At 40.8% G+C, this 26,695-nt stretch overlaps 2 protein-coding genes across 4 annotated transcripts in view; one reads left to right on the top strand and one right to left on the bottom strand.

The window, feature by feature from the left end:
- Window positions 1–26,695, top strand: part of LOC132901619 (uncharacterized) — a 117,261-nt gene that overhangs the window by 73,607 nt on the left and 16,959 nt on the right. For both annotated transcript variants that reach the window (XM_060944141.1, XM_060944140.1), the window contains exon 3: window positions 24,959–25,040. In XM_060944141.1, coding sequence (XP_060800124.1) covers window positions 24,959–25,040 — 82 coding nt within the window. The remainder of the gene's footprint in view (window positions 1–24,958; window positions 25,041–26,695) is intronic.
- ano7 (anoctamin 7) lies at window positions 411–25,347 on the bottom strand. 2 transcript variants are annotated; one of them, XM_060944137.1, is made up of 24 exons: window positions 25,222–25,347; window positions 23,292–23,435; window positions 22,909–22,957; window positions 22,289–22,437; window positions 21,649–21,756; window positions 20,095–20,231; window positions 18,155–18,212; window positions 15,808–15,918; window positions 14,823–14,988; window positions 14,471–14,561; window positions 14,280–14,376; window positions 14,053–14,196; window positions 12,623–12,760; window positions 12,428–12,526; window positions 12,072–12,174; window positions 11,880–11,991; window positions 8,476–8,530; window positions 8,214–8,311; window positions 7,978–8,123; window positions 4,165–4,370; window positions 2,585–2,724; window positions 2,379–2,469; window positions 1,531–1,650; window positions 411–1,438 (listed from the first exon to the last, which is right to left on the bottom strand). In XM_060944137.1, the coding sequence occupies exons 2-24, from the start codon at window positions 23,382–23,384 to the stop codon at window positions 1,304–1,306; spliced, it is 2,646 nt and encodes an 881-aa protein (XP_060800120.1). In that variant the 5' UTR covers window positions 23,385–23,435; window positions 25,222–25,347; the 3' UTR covers window positions 411–1,303. The 2 variants fall into 2 exon arrangements, with proteins under 2 accessions (XP_060800120.1, XP_060800121.1); XM_060944138.1 differs by lacking the exon at window positions 25,222–25,347 and having other exon boundaries at window positions 22,909–22,985; window positions 23,292–23,380.

Raw genomic sequence — 26,695 nt, 5'->3', positions numbered from 1 at the left:
GTTTTATAGTACATTCTGTTGTAGTATAATAGTTTTATAGTAGCATCTCCAGCAAACTTTTCTGATCTTTCTGGAATATAACAAAGTAATTTGATTTTTAAGTATTTTTTGTAGTGTTTCCAGGGCATAGTGGTAGGGTTAAAATTTAAAAAATAAATAAATCTTGTATAGACAATAGCCACTTACATTTTAAAGCTGAATACGAAAACAGATGCAAATTTTTGAGTACTAAAGAGATAAAGATAATGGCATTGTGTTACAGCCCTACTGTGTGTGAGTGATAAAAGAAAATCTCTATAAATGGGACAAAATAATGTAATAAACATACTGTACATAGATTTCATAATACATTGAATTGTTTTAAAACAAAACCTGTGTTTCTCTTAAGAATTTATTTATATAGAATTTATAGATTGTCCTATGAATAATAATACAGTATTAGTCCTGTGAATATTGTGAGTCATGTAAAAATATAATTGTAATAACAACTGGATTGTCAGGACTGAGACTGCACAATTGCACTGTACAGTATTACTGAGTTCTCAAAACTGGTAGTGCAACTGCCCTTACAATTCCTGGAAAATATAAAATATACACTACCGTTCAAAAGTTTGGGGTCACTTTGAAATTTCCTTGAAAGAAAAGCACTGTTCTTTTCAATGAAGATCACTTTAAACTAATCAGAAATCCACTCTATACATTGCTAATGTGGTAAATGACTATTCTAGCTGCAAATGTGTGGTTTTTGGTGCAATATCTCCATAGGTGTATAGAGGCCCATTTCCAGCAACTCTCACTCCAGTGTTCTAATGGTACAATGTGTTTGCTCATTGCCTCAGAAGGCTAATGGATGATTAGAAAACCCTTGTACAATCATGTTAGCACAGCTGAAAACAGTTGAGCTCTTTAGAGAAGCTATAAAACTGACCTTCCTTTGAGCAGATTGAGTTTCTGGAGCATCACATTTGTGGGGTCGATTAAATGCTCAAAATGGCCAGAAAAATGTCTTGACTATATTTTCTATTCATTTTACAACTTATGGTGGGAAATAAAAGTGTGACTTTCCATGGAAAACACAAATTGTCTGGGTGACCCCAAACTTTTGAACAGTAGTGTAAATATTTTATATTTATATAAAATGAAAATATAAAAGCAAGCAAATAATTTGCCTAGATGGACAGAAATTGTTAGTGGTCATTGGACTATTTGAATTTTTGAGCTAATGAGCCAGAGCATGACCATCTGTAAACTCTCTTAGTCTTATGAATACATCATGTCCATTCATCCAACTCCTGGATAAATGTCAAACATCCTTCAAAATGTCCTCAGTGGAGGACACATTTGCCAGAGGTGAGACAGTGTCATGAGGTAAGGCTGTGGATCTTTCTGACTTTACTCTGTGTCGCAATCCAGAGGCTTCTACAGCCGCTTCTAAAACCTGCATATGGACAGACAAAAGCAAATATTACACTTTTATATCATTGACCCTTGAGTATTTATAAAATTCATTATCAAATGAGGCAAATTCACTTGATTCTCAGCCAGAGCTTCTTTAGCCATGTAGTGCTCCCTCTTGATCTTTATCTCCACCTCCTCTGGAACATCAGGAACCATCCAGTCAATCATGCGTCCAATTAGGAATACCACATGCTGAAACAAAATTTAAGAGAAAGTGTCAACCCTACACTCAAAACATTAGAAGCATGAAGTTCCTGTCCAAGATTTTAAAAAAAAAAATACAACCAGTTAAGATGTTTTGGGGCTGATAGTGTAGTATGGACTTTGTTCGTTAAAAGGTTAACAGGCGCTCCATACACCTCTAAACATAGTATCAATACTCAAATCCTCATCCAATATAGATGCTCGGGTTCTAAGATATTCTTGTGAAACAAATTAAACACTTTACGTTTAGCAGAAAGCTGCAAGTTTTTAAAGAAAATTGCATGTATTGCATTTAGATTGATAATTTTTTAATACATATTGACCACGGGCGGCACGGTGGTGTAGTGGTTAGCGCTGTCGCCTCACAGCAAAAAGGTCCTGGGTTCGAGCCCCGTGGCCGGCGAGGGCCTTTCTGTGCGGAGTTTGCATGTTCTCCCCGTGTCCACGTGGGTTTCCTCCGGGTGCTCCGGTTTCCCCCACAGTCCAAAGACATGCAGGTTAGGTTAACTGGTGACTCTAAATTGACCGTAGGTGTGAATGTGAGTGTGAATGGTTGTCTGTGTCTATGTGTCAGCCCTGTGATGACCTGGCGACTTGTCCAGGGTGTACCCCACCTTTCGCCCGTAGTCAGCTGGGATAGGCTCCAGCTTGCCTGCGACCCTGTAGAAGGATAAAGTGGCTAGAGATAATGAGATGAGATGAGATATTGACCACACCTCAAATATGATGACGAAACCTAGTCGAATAGCCAGCAGATTATAGTACTCAGGAGTGTGATGTCCCCTTTCATCCCTGAATCCCCGATACCTGAGGATAAACATTGTAACTTCAGATTCCTAATAGCCATTTTTCTTCCCTTTCACCAAATGTGATAAAAATCAACACTATATAACTGCCTGCTTTACTGGAGGAGTCTTTCTACCTGCACTGCACATCACTTTGGGTGAAGTTGTTGGGTGCAACAGAGAGGGTGAAATCGATGTAGCCTTTCAGACTGCCCTCAGTGGTGTAGCGATAGTAGAGACGTGGCAGGAAGTCAGACGTGAAAGCAATCAGGAAAGCCTAACAAGAGAACAGGAAGTTAGACATGGCCAAAATAAAGACACTTAAATTCTCATTAGCAGCTCCACTGATTATGTTTACACTAAAAAGGCATTCTTAAAAAAATACTTTCAGCAAAACTTCAAAAAAAGATATTTTAATGGTGAGTCATACAAGAAACAACAAAAAGGAGTGAAGCTGTGTTATCAAGATGTACACTACCATTCAAAAGTTTGGGGTCACCCAGACAATTTTGTGTTTTCCATGGAAAGTCACATTTTTATTTACCACCATAAGTTGTAAAATGAATAGAAAATATAGTCAAGACATTTTTCTGGCCATTTTGAGCATTTAATCGACCCCACAAATGTGATGCTCCAGAAACTCAGGCTACGTTTACATTAGACCGTATCCGTCTCGTTTTCTTCGCGGATGCACTGTCCGTTTACATTAAACCGCCTGGAAACGCCAGGAAACGGGAATCCGCCAGCGTCCACGTATTCAATCCAGATCGTGTCAGCTCCGGTGCTGTGTAAACATTCAGAATACGCGGATACGCTGTGCTGAGCTCTAGCTGGCGTCTCATTGGACAACGTCACTGTGACATCCACCTTCCTGATTCGCTGGCGTTGGTCATGTGACGCGACTGCTGAAAAACAGCGCGGACTTCCGCCTTGTATCACCTTTCATTAAAGAGTATAAAAGTATGAAAATACTGTTGCAAATACTGCCCATTGTGTAGTTATGATTGTCTTTAGGCTTGCCATCCTTCCACTTGCAAGTGGTAAGTGATATGCGCTGGGATCACACACACAGCGGCTCAGTCCCGAATCGTGGCTTGTGCACTTCACTCGCGCGCTGTGTGAGCTGCGCAGGGACGGAGTGCGCACCCTCCAGAGGGCACTCGCTGTTCAGGGCGGAGTGATTTGGAGCGCAGGATGCCCGCGGAGCCGAGCGTATCCGTGTATTGGCGTTGCTATGTGCACGCAAATCGTGTATTGGTGTTGCTGTGTGCACACTAATCGTTTTAAAAACGTTAATCTGATGATCCGCTGATACGGTCTAATGTAAACATGGGCTCAATCTGCTCAAAGGAAGGTCAGTTTTATAGCTTCTCTAAAGAGCTCAACTGTTTTCAGCTGTGCTAACATGATTGTACAAGGGTTTTCTAATCATCCATTAGCCTTCTGAGGCAATGAGCAAACACATTGTACCATTAGAACACTGGAGTGAGAGTTGCTGGAAATGGGCCTCTATACACCTATGGAGATATTGCACCAAAAACCAGACATTTGCAGCTAGAATAGTCATTTACCACATTAGCAATGTATAGAGTGGATTTCTGATTAGTTTAAAGTGATCTTCATTGAAAAGAACAGTGCTTTTCTTTCAAAAATAAGGAAATTTCAAAGTGACCCCAAACTTTTGAACGGTAGTGTACTATAAACCCGGAAAGCTCACGTTGCTAATCACAGCCAGATAGGTGATGACCTCCAGGATTGTAAACCATATCCCGATGTCCTGAGCGCGCTGAGCCACAGGCCTGCGGTACTCACACACGAATTTCTGTGCATCTAGACGTATCTCCACCCAGTTATTCACCAGGGCAAAGAGTGGTGCCAAGGGACAAGCCGCCACAAAGATTGTAATGAAACCAAACTGCAGGACTGCAAAGTAAGAGTACATCTAGATGTAAATATATGGAAATAAAAGCTGAAATTCTGATGTATTGTCACATGTTCATCTTTTCATTTCAAACCCAAATGTCTTCAGTGTAGCAAAAACAAAAGAACTGGCCTTGCAGTTCCAATACTTTCATAGGGGACCGTATAGTCATTGATATACTGAAGCTTATCGAGCATCTGTACTACTAAAGGAAGGCTGTCTGTCTGTTCACCTATGCAAATCGACACGGCTGGACGCACATACTGTACTCCATACTTTGCACATGGATAGGTGACACCCCAGAGGGGCCCAAGACAAGATTTTAGATTTTCCAAAACATGGGATTAGTGCTAATCCAATACACTACTCATTTCCTACAGGCTACATGCTTGCGCTAACACACTGCACGCAGCCTCGGCTGGGGAATCCCCTCCCCCACTCGCCTGAGACTTTCGATTGTATGGGACCTTGTGATCAGCGTGCCTCACTGGAGACTTCCGCTGGGGCCGAGTCTACCGTATATCAGTGAGGAGATGCGAGGAGCGATTTAACCCCTGTGAAAAGCACCATTCAGAGGAAATAAGGTTCATGGGCAATAACTACTAGTTTATGAAAGAAGTTTTGAGTGTCGATTGTCAATACTTTGTAACAGCAGAATGTTTTTTTGCCATGGGAGTGTCTTCAGGACAGAGGATGTTGTGCTTTCAAGTTTCTCAGTAATTTGACAAATTGTGTATCTGTTTTTGGTTGTTTATTTTATTAACTTCAAGAGAGATAATAAAGAGAGGCTGGTGAGGGAAAGACTGTTCATAGCTGGCATAATCGGATAATAGGAATTCATTTTGCAGATATAACACAACATTAAATGTAACTTTAAACAGTGTTTTTGCGCGGTGGTGTAGTGGTTAGCAAGAAGCAAGAAGGTTCTGGGTTCAAGCCCAGTGGCCAACGGGAACCTTTCTGTGTGGAGTTTGCATGTTCTCCTCGTGTCTGCGTGGGTTTCCTCCGGATGCTCCAGTTTCCCCCATAGTCCAAAGACACGTGGTTAGGTTAATATGGGGCAGTCTTGGGCTGTAGTGCCTTTGAGCAAGACACCTAACCCCCTGGGTGCTGTAGCATAGCTGCCCACTGCTCTGGGTATGTGTGTGTGCTCATTGCTCACATGTGTGCATGTACAGTACGGTATGTGTTCACTGCTTCAGATGGGTTAAATGCAGAGAGGAATTTCACTGTGTTTAAGTGTACGTGTGATAAATAAAGTTGTTCTTCTTCTTCGTCTTAAAAGTGTGATATACTCAATTTTGTCAAATATTTAATTTAATTATTTATTGACGACATGAAATTTTTTTAATTGTTGGCATGTTGCTGTGGTGTAAGTAGAATAAAAGACAACAGGTTGTGCTGTTATTGGAAAATAATCAACTTTGGATTGATAACAGTGAGTCTGTATTGACTATAACTATAAAATATACTATAGTAGACAAGACTATACTATACTATACTATAGCTCAAATGATATTATCTACCTATAAAATATCTACAAAATATACCATCTATAAAAATCACTAGTGTTCATATAACATTTTAGAAGCTTGAGGAAAAAATGTAAATAAGAGATATCTACAGTACTGTGCAAAAGTCTCAAGCACCCTATTTTTTCATACAAACATTTTAGAGTTCCAAACATTAATTTTCCAGTAGAAAATGAAATGTTACAGAAAAAAAATGTTTGTATCTAAGCAGCATATTACGTACATAAGAGCCATTCCACCGAATCGGTGCCATTTCCGTCCCTAGAAAATTATATGTATAAATGCACATAAAAATGTACTTTAAAATACATTTCCTTATTACGCAGAATGTCCTGCACATTGATCTGATTTCAAATTTAAGATATATAATTGTAAGGATGAATAAAAACTACCTAAAACACTGAAACATAGCATGTGTTACCTGTCCCCGCACTCTAACTTTATACTTAACTATGAAATATTATGATTAAAATCCTTCAGAAACAGTATTTCTTTTGCACTGTTGTGTGACTCCATATCCTATCCATGGTTTAAATATATTTTTTCATAAGAAATCCACAATATCTTAGTTAAAATACACATTTTAGTCATGTCCCTGGGTTTTCACTCAGTCCTGTTACTCAAACATATTACCCCATCTGACAAATTTGGAACATTCCATAAATCACATGCTCAACAGGAAGTTACATCAGTTGTGTCTTCTGAAGGCCATGGGAAGACCAAAAGTTAGTTCTCTCATTTACTTTTCTGTATATTTGATGATTTTTTTTTAAACTTTGACTGATAAGGTCAATGTCAACATACTGTCCTGTTACTTAAATTATTTCTTAGATGATATTTGTTTATTTTAAAAATACAGATTTTTGGTAAATCACTAGAATGTGCTAAGTGTGGTCATGCTATTAGCGATGACGCCATGTGGCTTAATTGCATGTATTAACTAATCCTAGGCTAAAAACTCAGTCCTGTTACTTTCAGTCCTGTTACTCATATAAAGAGTATGCAGCCATCTTTGACTTCCAAACCTTGTAAAAATATAAATAATGTAGCCTGAGGTTGACCAATACACATTTTGAATAGTTAAATATGTGTGTTATTATAATCAGTGTTGAAAAGATATAACAAATTAAGTTTAATTTGGGAGTGGTACAACAAGCAAATGGCACCCATTCAGTGGAATGTCCCATAAGAGACCATTTTTTCAGATTAAAAAAGAAAACATAATGAAGGCTACTGGGTTTTGCTGCAAAATTAAGAAGCGAGTGTGACAGTCAAAGTGTCCAGAAGAACTGTGGTTGGTTCTGTAAGGGTAGTATCTCACTGGGCTGCGACAGCTTGCGACAAATTGCGAACGTCATTCGCGAGAGAGTTTCAAAAGTGTCTTGAAACATTCACGGGGCTTCTCAATTTCCTCGCATGAGTCGCAAAGTGTCGCTCCTTCGTCACTGAAATTTTGAACATGTTCAAAAAATTTGTGCGACAAAATTTCTGTCAAAATAGCCGCAAATGCGTCGCTGGTGTCGTGAAGCCGTCGCGAACCCTTCTCAAGTCAGTTTCCGTGAGGCTTCCTCTACTTCCCTGCCTGCCGAGGGAAAGCCAGGCTGCGACAGCCTGCAACTAGTTGGAGACACAACAATTACGATAAAATATGCGAACATCAATTCAGTGTGATTCCAAGTGAAAATTGTCACTAATTCACATATTTTATCGCAATTGTTGTGTCTCCAACTAGTCGCAGGCTGCCGCAGCCCAGTGAGATACTGGCTTAAGATGCCCAGTAAAACCTACAGCTCATTTCCTTATAAAACTGCACTCACTGTACCTGAGACTACTATTTTTTTTTAAAGCAAAGAGTCGTCTCACACCAAATATTGCCTTTGTTTCATTTATTATGGCTTACTGTTGTTTATAGTATTTTGTAGTAATGTTGAAACATTTCATTTCATTATTTTTTAAGCCATTTTTGGTCCACAGCATTTCTTCACATATGCCTAAGACTTTTGCACAGTACTGTGTGTGCAAAAAAAATCAGTGGGGGAATATAAGTGTGGGAACGATGTGAAATTTAACAACTCACCCATTTCCAGATATTCATCAAACAGGCCCTCGCACACCAGCAGTCTATAATCTGTTTCCCAGGGTGCCACACCATCATGATCGTTTGCTCCCTTCTCTCTTTGAGCTGGATGAAGTTTCCGCTTGTGCCACCATGCCTTTACCTTACTGTGGTGATCAAAATTGGAAGCATTTTTAAACATTTTAAGGGGAAATTCTGAAAATTCAAATTTTTGTTGTAAAGAAATGAAGACTTACGGAAGAACAAATTCTTGAACATTATTGATGACTTGTTTGCCAACCATGATGACCAACAGTTCTTGAGCAAGCTCAATAAGACATCCCGAAGCACCACACTGGATGAAATAAGGCAAACTGATGAGACTGCACACTTTATTAAAGTACTGTTGTGTAATGCTATTTGTGAATTCAGAAAAAATTAAGAAATTAATATAAATGAATGAAAAAATTAACAACTAATTAATGAAAGCAAAGCAACCTGAATGTAGTTTACACTCACATCTTCATTTCGAATCCCAAAAAGCATATAATAGTTTCCAGGATATCCAACAAACCTTAAAAAAAACGACAGACAGACAGACAGACAGACAGACAGACAGACAGACAGACAGATAGATAGATAGATAGATAGATACTTTAATGATCCAAAAGGAAATTTAGACATCCCGTAGCTCTTAAGACACATACTTATACTGTACATTCAACACACACAAGGACAAAGAAAAACACAATACCAATGGAATGGACATTCATGCGACATTCATATATTCCACATTCAGTCACTGTGAGTGCACCAATAGGGGGATAGTGCAAAAAGATGGGTCAAAGTGTCCATAAGTCTATAGGGATGAGACATAAAAATCACAGTCTGTATTTATAGTGCAAAAAAAAATCAGTCAGAACAGGAAAGTACTGATTACTGCACTGGCTGGACATAAGGAATATTTGCTTAAATTCAGGCATAAAAACAGGTGAATTACCAAAAAACGGAACTCAAACCCAGTAGTCCATTTTTCCCTACCCCTTCAGGGAAGAGTTAAAAAGTTGAATGGCCCGGGGAACAAAAGATTTTCTCAACCTATCTGTTGAGCATGACAGAAAGAGCAGTCTGCCACTGAACAGGCTTTTCTGCCTGTTCAATGTGCTGTATAGGGGATGGTTCTCATTATCTCTAGCCGCTTTATCCTGTTCTACAGGGTCGCAGGCAAGCTGGAGCCTATCCCAGCTGACTACGGGCGAAAGGCGGGGTACACTCTGGACAAGTCGCCAGGTCATCACAGGGCTGACACATAGACACAGACAACCATTCACACCTATGGTCAATTTAGAGTCACCAGTTAACCTAACCTGCATGTCTTTGGACTGTGGGGGAAACTGGAGCACCCGGAGGAAACCTACGCGGACACGAGGAGAACATGCAAACTCCACACAGAAAGGCCCTCGCCGGCCACGGGGCTCGAACCCGGAACCTTCTTGCTGTGAGGCGACAGCGCTAACCACTACACCACCGTGCCAGGGATGGTGCTCATTGTCCATAATTAGCAGGAGTTTGCTGAGGGTCCTTTTCTCAACTATCGATGCTATGGACTCTAGCTCAGCGCCAACCACAGAGCCAGCTTTTCTCACCAGTCTGTCTATATGTCCAGTGTCCCTCCTATTGGCACTGCCGCCCCAGCATACCACAGCATAGAAGAGAATGCTGGCAATGACAGACTGGTAAAACATCAGCAGGAGTTTACTGCAGATGTTAAAAGACCCCAGCCTTCTCAGGAAATAGAGTCGACTCTGCCCCTTCTTGTAAAGTGCATCTGTGTTAGCTGTCCAGTCCAGTTTATTTTCCAGGTGCAGCCCCAGGTACTTGTAGGACTTAACTACTTTCACATTGACCCCCTCAATGGAGACTGGGAGTGGAGGGGAGCTGGACCTCCTATAATCCACCACCATCTCCTTGGTCTTGGAGGTATTCAGCATCAGATGGTTTGCCCTGCACCATTCCACAAAGTCCTTCACCAGGTTGCTGTACTCCCTTTCTTGTCCATCCCTGATACATGCCACAATAGCTGTGTCGTCAGAGAACTTCTGCATATGGCATAGCTCAGACTTGTAACTAAAATCTGACGTGTAGAGGGTGAACAAGACAGGAGAGAGGACAGTTCCTTGTGGGGCACCCGTACTACTGATCACAGTCCCAGAGACACAGTCCTTCAGCCTCACAAACTGTGGTCTCATGGTAAGGTAGTCTATTATCCAGGAGACTAGGTGTGGGTTTACCCTCATCTGCAGTAGCTTATCTCTCAGGGGGAGGGAGGCTGAATGGTGTTAAAGGCACTGCAGAAGTAAAAAACATGATTCTCACAGCACCATTTCCTCTGTCTAGGTGAGAGTAAGCTCTGTGCAGCAGGTAGATGATGGCATCATCCACTCCTACTTTATCCTGGTATGCGGACTGTAGCTGATCGAGTGCATGACTGACTTGGGGTCTGAGGAGGTGCAGTAGAAGCCGCTCCATTGTCTTCATTATGTGGGAGGTTAAGGCAACAGGCCTAAAATCATTCAGTTCACTGGGATGTGGCTTCTTAGGAACTGGGATGAGGCATGATGTCTTCCACAATGTTGACACCCTCCCAAGATGTAGGCTAAGGTTGAAGACACATTGTAAAGGCTCACCTAGTTCAGCTGCACATACTTTCAGGAGTCTGGGGCACACTCTGTCTGGTCCAGCGGCCTTCCTAGGCTGCAGTCTCCTGAGCTCACGCGTCACCATCTCTGATGTTATGGAGACAGAAGGGGGAGGAAGCTTCTGGTGAACAGGCTGGAGGTTGTTGATTGGTGTGCGTGGAACACTGAGTGAGGTAGCTGCCGGGGGGGGGGCATCAATGGTAGAGGAAAGCAGTGAGGGGTGAGTGTGGGGTGATGTATGGGTAGCCCCAGCCGATGGAGGAGGTTGGGGGGTGGTGCTGGGGCAGACAGCTGCATCAAAATGATTATAAAATTGATTGAGCTGATTTACCCTCTCCACATTACCCTCCACTATACTGCTGGTCTTTTTGCAGCCTGTGATGGTTCTCAACCCATTCCAAACCTCCCTCATGCTGTTATTCTGCAACTTTTCCTCCACCTTTCTGCTATACTTCTCCTTTGGCTCTCTCAGCCTGACCTTGAGCTCCCTTTGTAAGCGCTTCAGCTCTATATGGTCACCATCCTTGAACGCCCTCTTCTTATTATTAAGGAGGTCCTTGACGTCACTGGTTATCCAAGGCTTATTGTTGGGAAAGCAACGTACAGTTCTGATGGGAACAACAATGTCCATACAGAAGTTCAGATAATCAGTTTTGCAGTGAATAGCCCCCTCAATATCCTCCCCATGTGATTCCTGCAGCACCCTCCAGTCAGTGCACTCAAAACAGTCCTTCAGAGCATCCTCTACCTCAGGGGACCATACCCTGAATGACCATGTGGTGATTGGCTGTCTGCGCACACATGGAATGTACTGTGGCTGCAGAAAAACCAAGTTATGGTCTGATTTACCCAGCGGAGGCAGTGGAATGTCCTTGTAAGCTTCCCTCACATTGGCATACATGAGGTCAATTGTACGATTTTTCCTTGTGGGGCAGTTAACAAACTGATGGAATGCAGGCAGAGTTGACTCCAATGTAACATGATTAAAGTCCCCAGAGATAAAAATGAAGGCATTAGAATGTTGAGTCTGGAGCTTAGCAACAGTGGAGTGGATGACATCACATGCCTTATCCAGAAGTGCACGCGGTGAGATGTATACACAGACAGCGATCGCATGGCTGAACTCCCTAGGCAAGTAATATGGTCTGAGGCTGACAGTTAAAAGCAGATATAATTCATCTGTCTATTTTCACATGAAGTGAGGAGTGTTTGCTGCACACTCACCTGCCCTTAAAAAAGGCAATGTACACAGGAGAAGAGTAGAAGTTGACAAACTGGAAGATGAACACTTTGAGAATAAACGCATCTTCATATTTGGTCTGAGTACGGTGCATTTCTGTTGGTGGTAAAGGAATACATCATGAGCTCTGCATTATGATAACAATCATGGATGAAACTTCGCACACGCCTGCTCACCCCATCGGGTCAGGATTTGGGCGAGACGTGTGTAGACCTTAGACAGTAACATAATCACCACCAAGTTTAGCACTGAGCCGGTGAGACTTGCTATCCTCCCAGCCTGTGTTATAGACAAAGAGAACAGCATTGGTACAAAAACAACCAAGTTGTTGCTGCTTTTACAATTAAATAAATGTTTATTTATTAGGCTAATGCCCTGTTAGCTTGTCACTGAGTCCGCTGTAAAGCCTTTGATAAAAAAAAGTACTGCATAGCTTTATATATTAAAAAGATAACCATACTATTCTGACATTTGAAATAATGAAAATGATGCTATTCAAATGTATGTTGTACAATAGCCAAAAAGTACTTACAGAGAATATGAAAAAAACATTCTGAGACCTGTAGATAATAATGCTCAGGATGGTCCGGTAGAGAATAATTGCTATCAAGAACATCAAAACTACAGTAACCTGCAGAGATCAAGCTGAGTATCAAAATACAAATGGAACATTATTTAACACAAGGATAAAAGGAGTAAGTTCATTTCCCTGTCACTGTTACTTTACCATCAGGATGATGACCATATTGCCAGTCACCATGCGACGAAACCGGCTAATCTCTGGGAAATGTGGTTCCTCAGCCCCTGTTACAGGATTATGGACTGTCATTGGTGCCATGGCAGTAAACTCTGGCCTTGGCCTTTCCTAAAATTATAAATTGATAATAAGAAGGTGTAGCTATTAAAAATCTACAGCATCTCTAATTAGAAAATGATGATTATAAGTAGTCCTGTGTCACACTCGAGCATGAAACATGTGTGTAATATATTTATAGAGAGAGTTACTTTCCATGCTACCCCCATGGGGAAGCCATGGCCTAATTATCACACATAGAGAACCAGCTTTGAAACCAAAAGGTTGTCGTCTCGACTCCCTGGACCAGCAGGAATGGCTGAAGTGCCCTTGAGCAAGGCACCTAACCTCCACTTGCTCCCCAGGCTGCTCTGGGTATGTTGTACTTCACCCTGGATAAGAGTGTCTGCTAAATGCCTATAATGTAATGTTGAGCTCCCCCAAGGCCAAGACTGGTTACAACTAAATTTAAAGGTGCAGTATGTGATGTTGAAAGGTGTTCTAGTCCTATAAAATCACACATAGAGATAAAGTTTCCTTAGAAAAATATTTAATCTGCAGTATTGTTCTGCAATTTATCTGGCTGGTTTGTTAATTTCAAGTTTGCATTTACTTTTTTCTGGCCCAGTGTAGCATACGTTTAGAGGTAGGACTCATCTGCATAAAATCAGCATTAGCGCTACCATTTTTCTTCATTCCTCATAAGGCACACATATTTTGACCAGGTGGGCTGGGGGAGGGTATGTTAATGTTAATGCTGAGTGCTAAAAGTTATTTACTGCACCTTTAAGCAGTGAAAGACTTGGTTTTTTGCTGAGGAATTCACATAGATGTGTTATGATTATAGGTGCCACATGTGACATTTATAAACTGTATGTATTAACAAAAACACACACAGATGACCTCCAAGGTCAGAAATTAAGATAATATGGATAATCATTTTCCCCATTTCTTGGGCAACATGGTGGTGCAGTGGTCAGTACCGTTGCCTCACAGCAAGAAGGTTTTGGGTCCAAACCTCATGGCCAACGGGGGCCTTTCTGTGTGGTGTTTGCATGTTCTCCCCATGTCTGTGTGGGTTTCCTCTGGGTGCTCTGGTTTCCCCGCAAGTCCAAAGACATGCAAATTAGGTAAAAATACCCAGCCACTGGGGTTACACAAGCCAGTGCATACTTAGTGCCAGTCCCAAGCCCAGACAGACTGGGGAGAGGTACATCAAGAAGGTGTAAAATCAAATATGTGGATCATGATGATTTGCTGTGGGGACCCCTAACGGGCAGCCAAAAAATGAAGAAAAATTTCCCCACTTCACTGTTTGGAACAGCTACATGCATGTCTAGAGTCTTATTATATTTTCTGCTTACCTCAATCTCCTCAAACTCGGAGCACTCCCACTTGTGGGCCAGGACAGAGCAGGTACGCTTCCAGTACTCCAGGAAGGTGACTGCCCAGAGGGTCATGAAGATGCTGAAGAACACTGTTCCGCCATTGTCAAATAATAATCCTACCTATGGCAAAATAATAACAATATTTTACTATATACAGCACACTAACTTACACAGTACCATTCACACAGACTCATGAAACTCACTTTATAAGTGTAACAGATGCTGGAGAGATTCCAGTAGCTGCAAATGTTACAGATTGGACACATGACAATACTGTCCCCATTGTTGCAGATCTCCTGTCTAGATATAATATAGAAAGGTTGAAGGTCATGATCAGGATAGGAATACTCTGCTAATACTCTTGGCCTAGGTAAAAGATATCAATATTGCTCACGCTGGGGCATCAGTGACCATAAGTCCTATTCCAAACACAAACAAGAGGAAGCCTGTGACTGCAGCAGGAAGTAACCACCCTGTATAAAATCCTAGAGAGAGAGAGAGAGAGAGAGAGAGAGAGAGAGGATATTTAACTCAAGAAGACATAAAAAAATTGTGAGATAGGTTTGGGTGGGGTAAAATTTGTCAAGCAGTAGATAAGCGAGCACTAGATAAGAAACACACACCTTACAAATGTCAGCACCTGATCTGTTTCTCAGTGAAGTCAATCACAAATATGTAAAAATGACAATACAGTACAATCACATGTTTTTATTTAGTGTCTATGTGCACATCCTCATACTACATACCTAACCAGGCAAAATAGAGTGCGACCTTTTCGCCGAAATATTCACGGATATGGTCCAGAGGCTGGTACTTCTTCCAGCAGCCCCAACGTGCCCAATACTGATACAAAATCTGCCTCATGCTCAGAGAGTCAGGTTTAAGTTGGTTTTTAGGTATCTGATAATGCCCCTTAAAACAACAGTGACAAAATGAGCATAATGGTTAGTATAAGGGATAATATCAAGAGTATATATAGTAGTATAACTGTATGTAACTTCTTTATTTATTTTAAATATTTGTGTACCTATACTGAACAAATATGTTCATGTTTGATTGAATCACATAATAATAATAATAATAATAATAATAATAATAATAATAAATTAGGGGCGGCACGGTGGTGTAGTGGTTAGCGCTGTCGCCTCACAGCAAGAAGGTCCAGGTTCGAGCCCCGTGGCCGGCGAGGGCCCTTCTGTGCGGAGTTTGCATGTTCTCCCCGTGTCCGCGTGGGTTTCCTCTGGGTGCTCCGGTTTCCCCCACAGTCCAAAGACATGCAGGTTAGGTTAACTGGTGACTCTAAATTGACCGTAGGTGTGAATGTGAGTGTGAATGGTTGTCTGTGTCTATGTGTCAGCCCTGTGATGACCTGGCGACTTGTCCAGGGTGTACCCCGCCTCTCGCCCGTAGTCAGCTGGGATAGGCTCCAGCTTGCCTGCAACCCTGTAGAACAGGATAAAGCGGCTAGAGATGATGAGATGAGATGAGATAATAAATTAGCATTTTTGTTCTCAATCTTCGTGCTAGCTACATGACTGTGTGTATTATGGGCTAGATATTTTCTATATTGGTCAATATGACTTTATGAAAAATGGAAAGCAAAGCCTTTTTTATATCATTGCACTGAATACAAACTCGGTGTCTGTCATAAAATGAGATGACAGCATATGGCTGGAGTTGTGTTGCTTTCTTCTCATGGAAATATTACATTTCAGTGTAAAAGAGACTCACCTCGTGTAAGGGATAGGCAGCGGTGAACACATTCTCACTGACCAGCCTGGCTACCCCAACCTCTCCCCTCTTTAACGCTCCAAACTGTGTCCTAGCTAATATTTCATACAGCTGTGGGACAAAAGCAGAGGATATTATCAGTGTGTCACTTTCTGTAGCAGTGATATGTCACTCAGAATTAGAGACATTTTCTCCATGTAAAAATACGAGATGATTTAGGAATATAATATCATATGATGTGTTGTAGGGAAATTAATCAACTATGGGTGGTGTGATGATTGTTTTCCTGTAACAGCACATCCTGAAGTGTTTTATTCCTCTTATATAACAGCAATTTGCCTATTATTATTATTATCCATCCATTATCTGTAACCGCTTATCCTGTACAGGGCTGCAGGCAAGCTGGAGCCTATCCCAGCTGACTGGGGAAGAGGTGGGGTACACCCTGGACAAGTCGCCAGGTCATCGCAGGGCTGACACATAGACACAAACAACCATTCACACTCACATTCACACCTACGGTCAATTTAGAGTCACCAGTTAACCTAACCTGCATGTCTTTGGACTGTGGGGGAAACCGGAGCACCCAGAGGAAACCCACACAGACATGGGGAGAACATGCAAACTCTGCACAGAAAGGCCCTCGCCGGCCGCTGGGCTCAAACCCAGGACCTTCTTGCTGTGAGGCGACAGTGCTAACCACTACACCACCGTGCCACCCCTATTATTATTATTATTATTATTATTATTTAAGGAAAAACACAGGGTACATTTTAGCCATTTACAGTAAAATTAACATTTAATGTTGAGACGCTACTTCAAAACAAGTTCTCATTGTCACTTATAGCAGCTACAAACAGTCCTTTCCTCAATAATCTCTTTTTTCTCTCTCCTAAAAGTTATTAATAATAATAATCTCATCTCATTATCGCTAGCCACTTTATCCTGTTCTATAATAATAATAATAATAATAATAATAATAATAATAATAAATGTAATTTGTCATGCTACATAGTCCTCTGTCCTCAAGACCAATCTGAATTACAGCCAGCAGTATTATAGCCGTGTTGTTTTAGAAAATTAATCAACACTTTCAATCAGGGCGGCACGGTGGTGTAGTGGTTAGCGCTGTCGCCTCACAGCAAGAAGGTCCTGGGTTCGAGCCCCGGGGCCGGTGAGGGCCTTTCTGTGCGGAGTTTGCATGTTCTCCCCGTGTCCGCATGGGTTTCCTCCGGGTGCTCCGGTTTCCCCCACAGTCCAAAGACATGCAGGTTAGGTTAACTGGTGACTCTAAATTGACCGTAGGTGTGAATGTGAGTGTGAATGGTTGTCTGTGTCTATGTGTCAGCCCTGTGATGACCTGGCGACTTGTCCAGGGTGTACCCCGCCTTTCGCCCGTAGTCAGCTGGGATAGGCTCCAGCTTGCCTGCGACCCTATAGAACAGGATAAAGCGGCTAGAGATAATGAGATGAGATGAGACTTTCAATCAGTTTCAATAAATCATAAGAACTGTGGTCTAATAAATTCCTATTAAATTCACTTTATACATACAGTATGTACTTTGTGCATATACCGGTGTATATATATACACACACATATATGTATATATCAAGGTAAATGTTTAGAGATTTCATACACAGCGATATTAAATTGATGAACTCTGTCTATCTTTAAAAACTTTCTGTTATAGTTGTGACTGTTGTCTCATGCGCTGTGTCTCAAATTGAAAACTCTCATCTTACCGGTACATTCAAATGGATTTACTATTCTAGAAAATCCAGAAGGCTGGTACACCAAACACACTCTTCCGTAGGTTTGAAGGCACCATGAGAGGTAACATGAGAGGTTTTTAAAATTCGAATACTAACTGTCATAGGAAAAGCAGTTAGTGTTAATGCTCTAGAGTAATACAGAAGTGTGTGGTGTGGATTGAGACACAACACTAGTTTGTTTGAGGAATCAGATGGACAGGGAAATTTGTACCTAAAGGTCATGACCCCTAGTTTGGGAACCTCTGTATGTACATATAACAATATACTGTGCATTCTACGTGCAAGAAGAGTAATTAACTTTGCGTTTCAGGTTTAATTTATGACATTTTAGGCTAATTCTTCAAAGGGCAAAATGCAGCTTTTAGGGCTGGACCGACACATACGGAGAAGGAACTCCATTTGAAGCACAAGGAAATAAAAGAGCTCAGAGTTGCAGTAGGGTACATTCCCAGCTCTTTAAAACACCCTGCTCTAACACCTGAATAATGTAATGAAAGTTATAAAAACAGGCTAATGACTAAATCTATTAGGTTAACTCACTATTGTTAAAATACTTTCAAGCATTCAAGCTTACAATTTGATGTCTTTGTGTCTTCTTGAAGAAACTGTCTTTGTTTTCATGGCCAAGAAACCTGCAAGCAAAATATAGACATGATAAATGTGATGTGTGTAAGTGTGTGTGTTTGACTTTAAGGAGGTGGTACAGCAAGCAAACTCTGTGTAAACAATACTGTATGTTAACCCAGACTACATTTAAACACTACTTCTACATTCCTGCTTCCTGAAACATACAGTGGTGCTTGAAAGTTTGTGAACCCTTTAGAATGTTATATATTTCTGCATAGATATGACCTAAAACATCATCAGATTTTCACACAAACCCTAAAAGTAGATAAAGAGAACCCAGTTAAGCAAATGAGACAAAAATATTATACTTGGTCATTTATTTATTGAGGAAAATGATCCAGTATTACATATCTGTAAGTGGCAAAAGTATGTGAACCATTGCTTTCAGTATCTGGTGTGACCCCCTTGTGCAGCAATAACTGCAACTAAACGTTTCCGGTAACTGTTGATCAGTCCTGCACACCGGCTTGGAGGAATTTTAGCCCATTCCTCCGTACAGAACAGCTTCAACTCTGGGATGTTGGTGGGTTTCCTCACATGAACTGCTCGCTTCAGATCCTTCCACAACATTTCGACTGGATTAAGGTCAGGACTTTGACTTGGCCATTCCAAAACATTAACTTTATTCTTCTTTAACCATTCTTTGGTAGAATGACTTGTGTGCTTAGGGTTGTTGTCTTGCTGCATGACCCACCTTCTCTTGAGATTCAGTTCATGGACAGATGTCCTGACATTTTCCTTTACAATTCGCTGGTATAATTCAGAATTCATTGTTCCATCAATGATGGCAAGCCGTCCTGGCCCAGATGCAGCAAAACAGGCCCAAACCATGATACTACCACCACCATGTTTCACAGATGGGATAAGGTTCTTATGCTGGAATGCAGTGTTTTCCTTTCTCCAAACATAACGCTTCTCATTTAAACCAAAATGTTCTATTTTGGTCTCATCCATCCACAAAACATTTTTCCAATATCCTTCTGGCTTGTCCACGTGATCTTTAGCAAACTGCAGACGAACAGCAATGTTCTTTTTGGAGAGCAGTGACTTTCTCCTTGCAACTCTGCCATGCACACCATTGTTGTTCAGTGTTCTCCTGATGGTGGACTCATGAACATCAACATTAGCCAATGTGAGAGAGGCCTTCAGTTGCTTAGAAGTTACCCTGGGGTCCTTTGTGACCTCGCCGACTAATTACACGCCTTGCTCTTGGAGTGATCTTTGTTGGTCGACCACTCCTGGGGAGGGTAACAATGGTCTTTAATTTCCTCCATTTGTACACAGTCTGTCTGACTGTGGATTGGTGGAGTCCAAACTCTTCAGAGATGGTTTTGTAACCTTTTCCAGCCTGATGAGCATCAACAATGCTTTTTCTGAGGTCCTCAGAAATCTCCTTTGTTCGTGCCATGATACACTTCCACAAACGTGTTGTGAAGATCAGACTTTGATAGATCCCGGTTCTTTAAATAAAACAGGGTGCCCACTCACACCTGATTGTCATCCCCTTGATTGAAAACACCTGACTCTAATTTCACCTTCAAATTAACTGCTAATCCTAGAGGTTCACCTACTTTTGCCACACACAGATGTGTAATACTGGATCATTTTCCTCAATAAATAAATGACCAAATATAATATTTTTGCCCCATTTGTTTCACTGGGTTCTCTTTATCTACTTTTAGGACTTGTGTGAAAATCTGATGATGTTTTAGGTCATATTTATGCAGAAATATAGAAAATTCTAAAGGGTTCGCAAACTTTCAAGCACCACTCTATGTAATGAACCCTGTCAGTGCACAATCATCTGATTTTCAATGGTTAAAAAAACAAGCACCAAGTGTTTGAGTCCCACTGAAGATTAGTAACAGGACAGGGGTGATACTATACCTCTCCAGTTTGTTTGCACGGAACTGGCAGGTGTAGTAGTCTGGTGGAGGGTTGGGTACTTCCTGAGCTAAGATATTAGGGATGTGTAACTTCCTGAGGACTGTTTCTGACCAGTTGGATTCTGGAGATGTCTCAACCTGTAGAACAGATCCATCAGACAGAGATAACACCCTAAGACACATTTTATGAATATATATACTATATGGCCAAAACTAGGTGGACACCTTGACCATCACACATATATGTAGGTCTTCCTCATGCTGTTGCTACAAAGTTAAAAGCACACCATTGTGTTTATGTCTTTGTATGCTGTTGCATTACAAATTTCCTTTGGGGCCTAGCCCAACCGTTCCAGCATGAAATGTCCCTGTGCACAAAGTGAGGTCTATAAAGACAATGTTTGCTGACATTGGTGTGGAAGAACATGGGTCTCAACCTCACATGACTCAACATCACTGAAAACCTTCAGCAGATCAGTTTCTGCCCTCACTAATGCCCTTGTGGCTGGCTGAATGAACTCCAAAATCTTCTAAAAAGCCTTGATAGGTTATTATAACTGCAAAGGGAGGAATAAGTCCATATTAAAGCTATATTGCCTTTCAGATTTTTCAAGTTTAGATCATAAAAATAATTTTCCCTGACACCCAATTGTTTTTATTTAGTGGACCAAAAGCTACTGAATTCAAATCACAGACTTCCAATTTTATTATTATTTTTTAAATAGAACAATTAATGAATTTAGAGTCACGTGGCCCTAAATTCTCCATTATTTTTTCCTGTTTCACCATAACGCAATTCAAGATACTATGTCATGCATCACATGGTGGGCTTTCCCTGTTCGCACAAGCCATTGTGGGATACAAATTTGAAACAGGAGAGGAAAATGGAGGACGTGAGTGTGTGAATGAAACGTGAAAGACTGACTATAGTAACGGAAAGTGGAAGAAAAGATGTTTTATTGCGAAGGAAAGGAAACGCAGGACCAAACTAATAAATATCGGCGGTCAGCGAGCACCGCGGTGTGATCAGCTGTTCATTTAGTGACAGAATGATGTAACTGCCAGTGCACGGTCAAAGGTAAACCTGTAGACGGCAGTAATGCAACACTGTGGATGTCAGCTGCTGTAAAACCCAAAAAAAGAAGGAAGAGAAGATGGTAAACCTGCACATGCGCACACAGGCTTCCTCTGTCTGCTTGACTGTGCAAAGTGAGCGATTTCATGCACATTATTTGCTAGGGAATCCCCTCAAATTAAATAACTTCCCAGCCACAGAATGGCCTGTTTTGTTTTGGGGGGGTTCCCCAGATATTACAGAAATAAACATATATCACAATGACCAAATTTCAGAGGGAACTAAATTTCACCAATTTTATGAAATCGAAGGCCGTCTAGCTGTAATGCCCATGGTTTTAGAATACGATGTTCAGCAAGCACATATGGGTGTGATGGTCAGGTTTCTGCATCCTTTTGGTCACATAGTATATTTTGCAAGTCTTATGAATAGATCCTCGGTAAAGTTTCTATAAATGGTATTCCCCATGTGTTGATTTACCTGTAATGGTACCCGGAGGCTGATCTCCTCTGCGTAATAGCACAGCACTTTCCAGGGGGCACTCAAGAGAACGTATGTTGTTTTTGTTTTTCCTTGCACAACCTCTTTCTAACAACAGACACAATGTAATAAAAAAATTCATAATAATGTATTAAATATAAAGAGAACACCATAGTAACTTAGCCAAACAAAACTATTTCAATTTTTAGTTACACATCTGTCAGGTTTACAAGTTCTGCAGCATGTTTACTATCGTGTTTTATAATAGTTTATTGCACCAATACTCTCAAAATGCAATCATATATCCAGAAATGTGTGTGTTTAGCTATTTTGTTGGAAACAATAAAATCATAACATGTGCTGCCTCTAAAGATTTGCCATTGTTATTCATAAAAATTAAATGCATGTTTAAAATAACAGTGGAATTTCTGTCATAGACGTCCATGTCAGCTGCCTTGCTTCGTGAAACATTCTCACTTATAAAACAATCAAAGGTTTGTTTCCTCAAAAATATACAGTACATGTGGACTGCAGTTATTTAGCATATTTTGGAATGTGCTAATCATCACTCATGTGTGCTATGTGGCGAGACTGGTATTTATGAATTAATAATAAACATGATACTGTACGTGATATTGACCATCTCCTGATGCAGGCCAGCTGTTTGCAGCCTGGACAGGAACTCCATCCTCCACTTCCTGTGGGTATCACTCGTGGTGTTGGATGATTTATCTTCTAGTTCATCAGGCTTTGCTTGATTCACAGGCTCTTCCCATACCAGAACAAAATCTGTTCACATTTCAGAAAAATAAATATTACGAATGAACACTTTCTTATGCTCATACCGTGTAACAAAACAGAATCAGAGCACATTCAAGTGTACCAGCGCAAATACAACACCATAAAAATATGTTCATCAGATTAGCAGCTTCCATGTTATTTGACTTTAAAGTATTTAGTGGCAAGCGTGTTTTCTCTGAGAAGCTAAAATCAAGGTTAGTAAAAAAACAAATCAGTGCTCGTTATCAGATACATGACTAATGGACTGGAAGTGAATGCAATTTAAACTGTGCACTGAATGTGCTCATTTCTTAACTGCATCCTCCAGTAACATCTATCTATCTATCTATCTATCTATCTATCTATCTATCTATCTATCTATCTATCTATCTATCTATCTATCTATCTATCTATCTATCTATTGCATTCGCATACATGCAAGCATTCATATATATTGAAAACCATTAAATGCAGACTTACCAATGCATGTGACTCCATCACTAAACACATTCCTGTCCTTCTGAGGTGACTGTGAGGGATCCATATGTCATATGTTACTTACAAAAGTAAAGCAAAGGAAAGTAAAGCACTTCATACTACCAAAGACTAACTAGAATGAATGTAATGCAAATGCACACAAAAATACTTTTTGTCATGTGTTACCAAGTATGCAAAGAGGGATTAAAAATCGATAAATGTTGGGGTTTTTTGGGTTTTTTTGACAGTGCTGACCTTTTATAAAACCACATGCAAACTAATCACAATTATTAAGAGCTCATAACGCAGTCACAAAGCAGGGAAGTAAAGCATCAATTTCTTTCCTACTCCCAAGCTTTCTCAAACACACACACACACATACTTACTCCACCCATTTCCGTGCTTCCGTAGTTAAAATCAGGGAGCTCAGACAGGGTAATCAGCGTTGCACTGTCCTCCACTTCGCCCTTCTGCTTCATTATTACCCTCCAGTATTAGTCAACATTCATCTTCTTCATTTACTCTCGTCTCTGAAAAATATGCCAAAATGGCCTAGCATGTTAGAAGGAAGTGTTTAATCCAGTGTCACATCGTAACTGCAGACAGCTCATGAGATTAAAATTGTTGATACACTGAGTGTTAAACTGTTTGATTTATTACAGCAGCATTGAGTCAACTGCTTGGACAAAGTGAACCTTATTAGCAATGATATCAAGCACAACAGATGTAAAGAGATCCCTAAAGGAAACAATGAGCACACAATTCCCCAATCAGAGACAAAAAAAACAGGCCACGTGCACAAATCCAAAGATACGAGGCACTCACTGTCTTTCTCTGTCCTCGTATACACACTGAACCCTCTCTCCGACTCACCATCAGTGCCAGTGTGGTGACACTGATCAAAATTGTTTTAACACGATGCAAATGGAGTAGAAATATTCATAAAATACATGACCTCTGAGCACAGAAGATGAAGGAAAAAGCCAGCCAATGAACACTTGAAAACGGAGTAAGTAAGTCTGGATTCTACACCACCGTGTAAGAATGATATACAGTATGTTGTATTGTCTAGTGCAAATCGACATCATTTTGGACATTGCTCTGATGAAGGACCTTTGTCAAAAATGTATTGAAGTATTGATGTTGTTGCTGCTTCTCTTTTCTTTCTTATTTTTCTGATACGTATCACAGATTTGCATGTCTGAACATCTAAAATATGTTCTTACTTTAACTGCGATGAGATTTTTTTTTTTTTTTTACAATGTCCCCTGCAACATTAAATTTTCTGTCTTTTATCCTGTCTCACCTCAACAAAAACAAGTTTTGCTTTTGGTTAGAATAGAATAGAATAGAATAGAATAGAATAGAATAGAATGCCTTTATTGTCACTATACACATGTACAATGAGATTAAAGCATCTCCAATAACAGCGTGGAGAGAGAGAGAGAGAGAGAGAGAGAGGAAGGGGGGAGAGGAAAAAAAAAGGGGGGTGTAAGGGGGTAAGGTGCACAGTCTGAGGTGTATGTGTTGTGTTACACATTATGGAGTGAGGTATTGCACATATAAAGTATTGCACAGAGACAGTCACATTATAAATTATTGCACGAGAGAGTCACATTATAAGATAAAATATTACACTCTTTCTTGAACCCCAAGAAAGCTGCCGGCCCAGATGGTGTACCTGGTAAGGTGCTCAGAGCGTGCACCCACCAGCTCGCCCCACCTTCACCAGGATCTTTAACCTCTCCCTGGCTCAGGCAGTCATCCCACCCTGCCTAAAATCTGCAACAATAATCCCAGTGCCGAAGAAGTCTCCCGTCACCAGCCTGAATGATTACCGTCCTGTGGCCCTCACCCCGGTAATCATGAAGTGCTTCGAGAGACTAGACATTTTACTCAGATGTACTACCAGGAAATGACCATGCAATTGCAGTACAATGTGTTATATTCTAATGCGTTATATTCTATATACATGGCAATGTCTTCACAGAGCAGAAGGTTTGTACCCCTACCCCTACTGCATAATAAGCTGTTTTGTCATGTGCGGCTGCAGTGTGACTACATTATTCTCATTTGGCTGTGGGATGCCAGTCGTGCAGGGAGCTGTGCCACTTCAGAGAGTTCTCACCACAGAGGTACGCAAATCACATTGCACTCATTGCCTTCACAAGTACAGTGCCAATGTAAACCAGTCTGTCTGTAATCAGATAGCTGCAATTCAGATAGGTTTAAGTTACAAGACAGCCAAATATTTTTTCCCACTACATTTACCTTTGATTTATGTTCTGGCTGAGGTTTCACTTGCTCATTGCTTACCTGTTGCTGACTGCACTTCCTGTTCTGTTCCTCACCACAAGGTCTTTCCTCCACAATTGTATATTTAATAGGGAACAGTCTACTGTTCCAGAGAGTGGTTGCACAGGATGTGGCACTCACTATAACTCTTCCCCTTAAGAGAGATAAGGTAAGAGGCAGGGCAAAAGAATGATGAGAGACGTAGGAGGAGTGTTTCATCCTGTTTGCTGTTAAGGAGGAGTCTCCCAGCACCAATTTCAGACACAACTATACACACCTAACATTAAAAAAGTAATGTTAACGTTAAGGAATGAAAATCACTACAAGTTGATGAAAACAATAAAATTTGTGTTTTACAGACCTTGCTTTTTTAAGAGTATTTGTCCGTAATCTGATATCCCACTTAGCTCACACTTAATCTGGTCTTTGCTGAAGTATTGTTTCTCAGAAAGCAATAGTCAAGCGTGTTTTTGTTGGCTCAGGAATTAGTTTTCCTTAATTAGGGACTGCTGGACCCAGACGGCCAGTTATTATGGAATCAAGAGTGAGTCTTAGCACACCAACACCAAAACTAATATATACATTCTGTAAAGCAGCATGAATTTTAAGCAGTTTTGCTTACTTCCATCGCCCAACACGTCTCTAATTAGGAGCAATAAATATTTGGCTCAGGTGTGATATACTGTATGGGTGCACTGGAAACTGGAAAACAAACCTTCATTTAAGGTCATCTTCCCAGCTCACATGCCTTTCCAGGGAGCAAATGGGTTAAAAGTGGGTTTGTTGATTTTGGGTATGGCATGTGAATGCATATGCACATGGGCTAAAACTGAGGGTCCATTTGGTCCCAGGTAAACATCCATTCATTATCTATACCCATTATTCTATCTGGGTCGTGGGTGAGCTGGAGGCAATCTCAGCCAACATTGGGCAAGAGGCAGGGTACATCCTGGACACGTCACCAATCCATCGCAGGGCTAACACAGAGAGACAGACAGCCATTCACACATATGGGCAATTCAGACTATTTTGACATCTTTGGGCTGTGAGAGGAAATGCATGCAGGCATGAGGAAAACATGTAAAGTCCACACAGAAGGGCCCCGGTCGACCGGGAAGGTCAAACCCAGAACCTTCTTGCTGTGAGGCTAACAATGTCTGTTACCTTATAAATAAGGTAACAGACATTTATTTATTTATTTATTTATTTATTTATTTTTGTCTAAATAACTTATTTTAATCTAGTCTGAAAACTGCAGCTGTGTCCAAAATCACTCACTCATTCACTACTCCCTACTCACTATATAGGGAATTGTTATATAGAGGACTATATAGTGAGCTCATTGGTAAAATGAAAAAACACTTTCGGACACTACTCTGCCGCGCCGTTATTTACGTCATTAATGTTGCACAATTAAAACGTGCCAGATCAGTCTGCTGGTGGGTTTTTAAAATAATAAATACATGCATGTATTTTTGTGATAAATACATATTAT

This window comes from Neoarius graeffei, chromosome 17, assembly GCF_027579695.1.
Source record: "Neoarius graeffei isolate fNeoGra1 chromosome 17, fNeoGra1.pri, whole genome shotgun sequence".
NCBI classification, from domain to species: Eukaryota; Metazoa; Chordata; class Actinopteri; order Siluriformes; family Ariidae; genus Neoarius; species Neoarius graeffei.
Note: the sequence above shows the minus strand (reverse complement) of the source record. Positions and strands in the feature narration are given on the sequence as shown.

What these genes read in the sequence shown, in the direction of transcription:
- ano7 (XM_060944137.1), bottom strand. Translation starts at nt 23,384, where the DNA reads ATGAAGCAGAAGGGCGAAGTGGAGGACAGTGCAACGCTGATTACCCTG. An exon ending in ATGGTCACTGATGCCCCAGC is followed by an intron (nt 14,377 to 14,470) that starts GTGAGCAATATT and finishes TATTATATCTAG; the next exon opens with ACAGGAGATCTGCAACAATG. An exon ending in GTTTCGTCATCATATTTGAG is followed by an intron (nt 1,651 to 2,378) that starts GTGTGGTCAATA and finishes ATTTTGTTTCAG; the next exon opens with CATGTGGTATTCCTAATTGG.